At 42.5% G+C, this 9,332-nt stretch overlaps 1 protein-coding gene across 2 annotated transcripts in view; it reads left to right on the forward strand.

Moving 5' to 3' along the window:
• Positions 1–7,627, forward strand: part of mpc1 (mitochondrial pyruvate carrier 1) — a 19,670-nt gene extending 12,043 nt beyond the window's left edge. The window contains exons 3-5 of one of the 2 annotated variants that reach the window (XM_070889848.1): positions 2,409–2,505; positions 3,419–3,551; positions 7,145–7,627. In XM_070889848.1, the coding sequence (XP_070745949.1) occupies positions 2,409–2,505; positions 3,419–3,551; positions 7,145–7,169 (255 nt within the window). In that variant the 3' untranslated portion in view covers positions 7,170–7,627. Of the gene's footprint in view, positions 1–2,408; positions 2,506–3,418; positions 3,556–7,144 lie in introns of those variants that run through there. The other variant, XM_070889847.1, reaches the window with a different exon arrangement.
• Positions 7,628–9,332: the final 1,705 nt, after the last annotated feature.

Raw genomic sequence — 9,332 nt, forward strand, 5'->3', positions numbered from 1 at the left:
CCCCTCCTCTCTCCCCCCTCCTCTCTCCCCCTCCTCTCATCCCCCTCCTCTCTCCCCCTCCTCTCTCTCCCCCTCCTCTCTCCCCCACCTCTCTCCCCCCCCCTCCTCTCTCCCCCTCCTCTCTCCCCCTCCTCTCTCCCCCTCCTCTCTCCCCCTCCTCTCTCCCCCTCCTCTCTCCCCCTCCTCTCTCCCCCTCCTCTCTCCCCCTCCTCTCTCCCCCTCCTCTCTCCCCCTCCTCTCTCCCCCTCCTCTCTCCCCCTCCTCTCTCCCCCCTCCCTCTCCCCTCTCTCCCCCTCCTCTCTCCCCCTCCTCTCTCCCCCTCCCTCTCTCCCCCTCCTCTCTCCCCCTCCCCGAACCAACCCAACGCCACCTACCTGTAAATCTGGTGCTGTGAATGGGCCCTGCCCGAAGTCTCGGGCCGGCCAATTCAGCCTTCGGTCCTGAAAGGCCTGCCTGAAGCACTTTCACACAGGTAGGAAGATGGTTTATTTAATCTTTTCTTTACTTATAAATGTTTATTCAGGTTGGATTTATTTGTATAAGTATAAATAAGGATTTATTATAAAATTTAATGACTTCCCTCCCCCCCCACCCCCCACCTCGTTCTGGACGCCTAATTTGTAACCTGCACCTGATTTTTTAATGTGTAGAACAGGTTTTTTCAGTTCTACAAAAATCTTCACTTGCTCCATTCTACTTTAGTTTGGAGTACGTTTTCACTGTGGAAACTTTCAAATCAGGCGTCAGTGGCCGGACACACCTCCTTTTGAAGAAAAAATTCTGAAGAAAAAACAGTCAGGAACTGTTCTACCTGACTAGAACTGCAGAAAAAAAAATGTGGAGAATTGCTATTTCTAAGATAGTCCATTCTCCACGAGTTGCTCCTAAAAAATCAGGCGCAAATAATGTGGAAACTTGGGCCCATAGGAACAGGCGGAGGCCATTCAGCCCCGCGAGCCTGCTCTAACATTCAATTTGTGGTTCTCGTATTGGACTGTTAAGCCCCCTAAAGATTCATTCTAAGAGTGGAAGCAAGTCTTCCTCTATTCCGAGGGACTGCCTACGATGATGGGATCGATGCATCTGTGACAGGTAGATTGGCAAGGACAATGTCAAGTAGGTTTTTCCCCTCGTGTTGGTTCTCTCTCCACCTTTTGCAGGTCCAGTTTCGGTCAGTAGTGATGAACGCTGAAGTCCCCCACCCAGAGTACATTCAGTGCCTTTGCTACCCTCGGTGCTTCTTCCAAGTGGTGTTAAACATGGAGGAGTACTGATTCATCAGCTGAGGGGGAGGTAGGTGGTAATCAGCGGGAGGTTTCCTTGTCCATGCTTGACCTGAAGCCATGAGACTTCATGGGGTTCGGAGTCAATGTAGAAGACTCCCAGAACCACTTCCTCCCTCCTGTATGCCACTGTGCCACCACCCCTGGTGCGTCTGTCCTGCCGGTGGGACAGACCATATCCAGGGACGATGGGAGGAGTTTGGCACATTGACTGAAAGGTAGGATTCTTTGAGTATGACTTTTGCTTGACTGGTCTGTGGGGCACCTCTCCCAATTTTGGCACAAGTCCCCAGATGTTGGTGAGGAGGACTTTGCAGGGTTAGGCTGGTTGTGCCGTTGTCGTGTCCAAAGCCAGTGCCGAGATCGATGCCGGGTGGTCCGTCCGGTTTTATTTATTGCGGTTTGTTACAACTGAGTGGCTTGCTCGGCCATTTCAGAGGGCAGTTACTGTGGGTCTGGAGTCACACAAAGGCCAGGCCAAGTAAGTTCAACAGATTTCCTTCCCTAAAGGACATTAGTGAACCAAATGAGTTTTTATGACAATCTGGTGGTTTCATGGCCACCATTACTGATACTAGCTTTTTATTCCAGATTTATTTAATTAACTGAATTAAAATTCCACAGCTGCCATGGTGGGATTTGGGCTCACGCCTTGGGATTATTAGTCTAGGCCTCTGGATTACTAGTCCCACAATTTAACCACTCTGCTACTGTTCCTGGTGACTTGACCATTCCAAATCTCCCCTGGTTAGTCTCTCATCTTCCATCCTACATAAATTTGAGCTTATCCAAAAATCTGCTGCCCATACCCTAACTCGCACCAAGTCCCATTCATCTGTCGCTCCTGTGCTCGCTGACTTAACTTTTTTATAAGGTTCAGTATAGACCCATTCAAGAGAATGCAATATCTTTCCCATGTTGACTGTTTTTAAAAAAAAAAATATAACCAATTTAATGATCTAACCTATTGGATTAATCATTTTGCTTAGTATTTTTTGTGAAAAGGTAAGATGTAAGTAGTGTAAGGAATCGTTTTGTAAAATGTGTAATCTATTTTATGCTTGTGATTTTTATGGTTGAGAAACTAATGTGTTGATTTGATTTTGATTCATTCTTGTTTTGTAGCACTTTTGGGGTCCGGTAGCTAACTGGGGCCTGCCCATTGCTGCTTTCAATGATATGAAGAAAACTCCAGAGATCATCAGTGGCAGAATGACATTTGGTAAGTCAAAGCCTCCTGAACCTCTGCAAGTTGTGCGATGAGCAAATGGGTGCAGCAGTGAATCTGAAATAAAGCCCTCATTCAGCCATCTATTTTGTTTGAAAATGGTAAATTCACGATCTGCAGTGATATTCAGGTAGGAATACTGCATGGAATTCAAGGTGGGAAACTTCTAAACTGCTTGAATTGTATCTTGTTTAAAATAGCATCAATAGTTCTGAGGGACTTGAACTGCTAAAGCTTGTACATTTAACCTAGTAAAATTGAAAGGATGTTCAGAAAAGCAATGAGCCCTCTTCTACAGTCTCTGCTTTTTCCCTGGTTTAAGATCTCTGGTAGTTTCTCTGCAGGATATCATTTGGTCCCATGATTCTACCAAAGCTGCTTAAAGGTGCTGTGCACCCAAAAAAAGAGATGGGACATTGCCGACAGCCTTCTGATATAGCTGCGCTCCTCCAAATCTGGCCTCTTTGAGCATCCCCAATTTTAATTGGTCCACCATTGGCAGCTGTGCCTTCAGCTGCGAAGACCCTAAGATCTGAAATTCCCTCCTTAAATATCTCCGCCTTTCTACTTCTCCTACTTTTAAGACACTCCTTTGAAATCTACCTCTTTGACCAAGTTTTTGGTCATCTGCCCTAATATCTCCTTATGTGACTCAAACCTTGTTAACACTCCTGTAAAGCACCTTGGGGTGGGGGGGGGGGGGAGGAATGGCTTAATTTTTTAATGGTGCTATTTAACTATAAGTTATTGCATTTGCTGTGTACTATTTAAATTTTGGTTTAATATTGGTCATATCGACATTTCCATGTGTTTAGCAATTGCCCAGCAATCTGAAGGTGGGTGTATTGTAAACATTTTGTAAAGCAGTGCCCTTTATGCAAAATGACTTGCTTCTATTCTTTCACAGCATTGTGCTGTTACTCTCTACTTTTCATGCGGTTTGCGTACAAGGTACAGCCCAGAAATTGGCTTTTGTTTGCCTGCCATTTCACAAACGAAGGAGCACAGCTCGTTCAAGGAGGTCGGCTGATCAAATACAAGTAAGTGCTCTTGGCTCGCACGCTGTTACACTTTGCTCATTTAACTTCAAATTGGCTTTGGGAATTCAAATGTTGATGAAAGCAAACTGTTTCACAATGTGCTCCTATGCTGTGGAATAGCTGATGAATTCAGATTATGCATATGAATCCAAGAAAAGGGATAAATGTTTATGGGGTGGTGGGGGGGGGGGGTTATATCAACTCCAATTCATTCTGAATTTAAAGAAGCATTCATCTTTTCATAACTATCAAAAGACTGGCAACAAAAGAGCGATTGAGTAGCCTTTGGCACAAGTACCATTTATTATTTTTGTAAAGTGGTTTTCTATTTCCTTTTTAATGTTATCATTTAATACTGGGTATAATAAAACAAACCTAGAATCATTCAGTGCGTTTAAGATTAGTTTGTGTTTATGTTTTACAATCCTCCCCATTAAACTCTCTCTTCATAAGTTACATCATTTATCCCTGGAAGTCTGTGTTCAACCTTTTTTTTTCCTAATCGGGGAAATTAACTTTGAAATTACTATAGTTTTGTTGCACTGTGATTGTACAATAGAGCGTTGGGCTTTCTGGTACAGTTCATTATGTCACACTAGATAATTATGGGTGAGAAAGGCTATTTGATCTATTAGTCCAGTGCTAATTGTTGCTGACTGCATTTAGCGTTTTTGCTTTCACCATGCCAGAGGTCCAGTCCAAGTGTTGATTACTCTGTGTGAAGAAGGACTCTAACTGCAAGTTAATCAATTAGTTTTAATGGAATGGAGATGAGATTGATGGTCTGTAATTGCAAGCATCTGTTCTATTCCTCTTTTTGAACGTGGGCACTACATTGGCCTGGTGATTCCCCAATATCCAACGACTCACTCAATGCTTATCAGTACTATATAAATCTCTTCTCTTGCATTGTATTCTCTAATTTCATGCGCGATCCCTATAAATTTCATAGCTGCACATGCGTAGTATCTCTTCCAGCGGCAGGAGCTGGTGAGTGGCCTATGTGGGACCTCGTGATTGGTGCATGGCCGTGCAACTAAAGAGGAACATTGCTTCCCTTGTCCCACACGAGATTAGTAAGCAAAATTACGGCACTTGGGATTGGGGGTCATGTATTGACGTGGAGTGAGAACTGGTTGGCAGACAGGAAGTAGAGTGGGAATAAACTCGTCCTTTTCAGAATGGCAGGCAATGACTAGTGGGGTACTGCAAGGTTCAGTGCTGGGACCCCAGCTATTTACAATATATATTAATGATTTAGACAAAGGAATTGAATGTAATATCTCCAAGTTTGCAGATGACACTAAGCTGGGTGGCAGTGTGAGCTGTGAGGAGGATGCTAAGAGGCTGCAGGGTGACTTGGACAGGTTAGGTGAGTGGGCAAATGTATGGCAGATGCAGTATAATGTGGATAAGTGTGAAGTTATCCATTTTGGTGGCAAAAACAGGAAGGCAGATTATTATCTGAATGGTGACAGATGAGTAAAAGGGGAGGTGCAACGAGACCTGGGTGTCATTGAAAGTAGGCATGTAGGTACAGCAGGCAGTTAAGAAAGCAAATGGCATGTTGGCCTTCATAGCGAGAAGATTTGAGTATAGGAGCAGGGAGGTCTTGCTGCAGTTGTACAGGGCCTTAGTGAGACCACACCTGGAGTATTGTGTGCCGTTTTGGTCTCTTAATATGAGGAAGGACATTCTTGCTATTGAGGGAGTGCAGTGAAGGTTCACCAGACTGATTCCCGGGATGGCAGGACTGACATATGAAGAAAGACTGGATCGACTAGACTTTTATTCACTGGAATTTAGAAGAATGAGAGGGAATCTCATTGAAGCATATAAAATTCTGACTGGGTTAGACAGGTTAGTTGCAGGAAGAATGTTCCCGATGTTGGGGAAATTCAGAACCAGGGCTCACCGTCTAAGGATAAGGGGTAAGCCATCCAGAACCGAGATGAGGAGAAACTTTTTCACCCAGAGAATTGTGAATCTATGGAATTCTCTACCACAGAAAGTTGTTGAGTCCAGTTCGATGGATATATTCAAAAGGAAGTTGGATGTGGCCCTTATGGCAAAAGGGATCAGGGGGTATGGAAAGAAGGCAGGAGTGGGGTACTGAAGTTCCATGATCATATTGAATGGTGGTGCAGGCTCGAAGGGCCGAATGGCCTACTCCTGCACCTATTTTCTATGTTTCAACACTCTAGAATAAATCCTATCTATCCATAGTCATTTTGTTTTGAGCCCTCTTAACCTCGCTAGGATTTTTATGTCACTTATATGAAAGTCCTTAATTTAACTTTGGTTAACTCTGGGAAGGACATGTTGTTCATGTGTTCCCTTATGAATACTTGGAGGAAATAATCTTTCAGAATATTGGCTCATCCTCTGTTTTGGTTCCATTTTACAACTTTTATGATTTTCATGTCTTCTCTGGCTACCATATGCTCTGAGTTGGACCCCTTTGGGAGCCCAGTATAGTTTGCTGACCTATTTTACTATATTTCTGCACTTGGCACAAAAGCACAACTTTGAAGGGATGCCTCTGGATTGGGTTTAAATCCAGCCACGACTCCTGGGATGAAAGACTCTCTCTCTCTCTCTCTCTCTCTCTCTCTCTCTCTCTCCCCTGGTTGTCGGGTGGCTCCAAATTTGTCACCACTGGCGCAAGTGGTATTTTTACAGAGGTTGTGTGGGTCACCCTAGTACAATAGGGATTGCTCTGAGATTGGATACACTACAGGGAGATCTGTGTCTGACTGATATTTGGGAGCATTGAGTCATACAGATTACAGCACAGCAGGAGACCAGTGACCTGTCATGCCTTTGAGCTACTACTACTGCAACTGGAGTGAATGTACTCTAATCCCATGTAAAAGAAAGACTTGCATTTCCGTAATGCCTTTCACTACCTCAGGATATTTGCAAAGCGCTTTACAGCCAATTAAGTACTTTTTGACGTGTAGTTGCTGTGGTACTGTAGTGAACACGGCAGACAATTTGCACACAGCAAGCTCCCAAAACCAATAATGTGATAATGACCAGAGAAACGGCTTTAGTAATGTTGATTGATTGAGGGATAAATATTGGCCAGGACACTGGGATAACCCCTGCCCCTCAAAAGAATGCCGTGGGATCTTTTACATCCACCTGAGCGGGCAGACAAGGCCTCCCGTTTTAACGATTTATCCAAAAGACGGCACGTCCAACAGTGCTGCACTTCCTCAGTACTGCACGGTCGTGTCAATCTAGATTTTTGTGCTCCAGTCCCTGAAGTGGGACTTGAACCCACAACCTTCTGACTCGGACGAAAGTGTTGCTGCTTGATGTAGTTGGTGCTGATCATGACTGGGTGACCAAATTGAGAAGAAAGTGTTCCATGCTCCCGCCAGAACTGATGTCCTCCACCTTGCTGAGCACATAACTTTCACAAGTGCATTTGGGAGGGAGGGAATTGATGGTCTTTTTATTAATCCAATTTCCTGCAGGAAAATAATCAAATGGTGAGTATAAAACTCTGCCTTGCAGCTGTACTACGCTAATCTATGTATCTGGTTGCAGTATTCAGTGTTAAAGAGATGTTTCTATTTATGCAGTATGCAGAAGAAAAGATCTGAGTGATGTCGGACTTGGACCTCTTGCAGCACTTTATCTTCGAGATCCCTGTGCCACCAGTATACCACGATCATGCACAAGCTCCTACAAATCCAGCCTAAGATCTTGGATGACTGACTTTTTGAAAGATATTTAAATCCAACTGTATTTTGTAATGTAATTCATTTTCAAATTGTTTTAGCATCTCTTTCTAAAATTGCCTTAAATTAAATGTAACTGGATCATTAGTTATGTACATATTTTTTCCCTTTAGTTTGACCTGCATTATGAAAACATCTATATAATATTGCAAGGAATTATTTGGTCATTGACTTGTGTTGTAAACAATGTTTTGATAGATCAGTGGTTTTCGCAGTTTCAAGCTGCTTTTAATAAAGTGTCACAAGACAAATTGCTATATTGTCAATTAAAAGGTGTCAGATTAATAACCAATTAACTGACCTAGTGTATTTCCCCAAAAGCAATACTTGTAATGTGGCTGAATTACTTCGAGAAATTGGGTACTTCCAGTGGATATACTACTTACATTGGTATAAACATTCCATTCATATCATTGGGCAAAATCAAATGAGACTGTCCTGAAAAACCAGTACATGCAGGTAACCCTTTCTAGAATTGTATGCTGTCAGAATGCATGTGTTGTGAAAGAGATGGAGCTGATGATTTTTTTTGTATGTTTGATCTTGCACATGACAAACTGCTCATCTAGATTTCTCGATCACTTGCACGTCTCATGACAAATACATAGTTGGTGTTTTTCTATGCAGTTACTTCATTTGGGTATATTAAATTACACAATCTTAAATACATCATCAAAAAGGCTTTGCTTTAGACTTTCATGCTATATTTAATCATGGTTAAATGTTCCCATTGCAATGTAAAGTCACACTTCATTTGTACATTTGAATGTATTAAAATATTTTCAGGTTTTAATTAGATGATAACTCCATTCTAGGAGTGCTGGAAATAACGGTTAGCCAATTGTGAAAATATATAATTTATTAGCGTGTTAAAAGATGCTGCCCTCAGTTCTCTTTTTTTTTTAAACTACACACTTGACCACTCTGTCTTCCCAAACACTGTCCCATTTCTAACATCCCCTTTCCTCTAATGCAGTTTTTGTATATCTCCAGTTCAGTGTTATTCTTGACCGATCGGTCTTTCAGTATGATTATGCACTGCTCCACTTGTTCTCCTGAAACTACATGCTTCTCCATTCCTTTCTGTACCATTATCCCTATCAATGGTTTCTGTCATATTTGTAGTCCTCTCTGCTGTGCTCCAAGGTTTCAATCTGTCCCTTTTTATATTTCTCGTATGTTACCTTTCTGATATCTCTAAGTATGGGATCAGCTTCCATTAAAATGCCAATGATGTCCACCTCCCTGGAGTTCTTTATGAACTTAGCTGGAGCCACTGTGCTGTGTAGGTAAGAGCCTCCCATTTCTTTAGCACAACGCCACTTGATATTAAGCCTGATAATCCAATCAACATCCCATCCACATGAAGTGGGATTGATGGAAGATTGGGCAGGCTCCTTTTATGGACATTTACTTCTGGTTTCCCCCTCCCCTGTACTCTCAGCACCCAGGGTCATGCAATTCCCTGGGCTGCAGGAACAGGAAAATCTGCCCCATGAATTAGGTTGCATTTTACAGATTACTTGACATCAAATAAGGATTCTAAAAACAGCAGTAGGTGGGTGATTTCTTGATTGCCCCACTTTCTGATGCCAGTTTATTTTTACAGAAAGTTCTGCTTTCCCAAAAGGATCTGACCAATTTTTATTTCCATAATTCAATTCACATTTTATTTTCACTGCTTCAAGTAATGTGTAACACATCACACTAGACTTTTACAAATGTACAAGCTTACCAGTGTTGTTATCTAGACCCAACCCAATGCTGTTGTGTAGTATGACTCTCATATTGACAGATGTGGCAGCTGACTGGCTCTTTCCTGTGCTGGGCCCCTTTGCGAAATATTCCCAATGCTTGCCTGTGCGATTTTTTTTTTTTTTAAATCCCCACTTCAGAGAAGTATGAAGAGAGCAATGTCTTTAAAATAATGTTATGGTAGTTATGTCTTCAAGCCCAAGGAAAGGCAAGGCTTGATATTCTGGTGAATTGAGTGCAGTCAATTTTGTAATAAGCAATACAAGATTATGGA

This window comes from Pristiophorus japonicus, chromosome 9 (assembly GCF_044704955.1).
Source record: "Pristiophorus japonicus isolate sPriJap1 chromosome 9, sPriJap1.hap1, whole genome shotgun sequence".
Taxonomy (NCBI): domain Eukaryota; kingdom Metazoa; phylum Chordata; class Chondrichthyes; family Pristiophoridae; genus Pristiophorus; species Pristiophorus japonicus.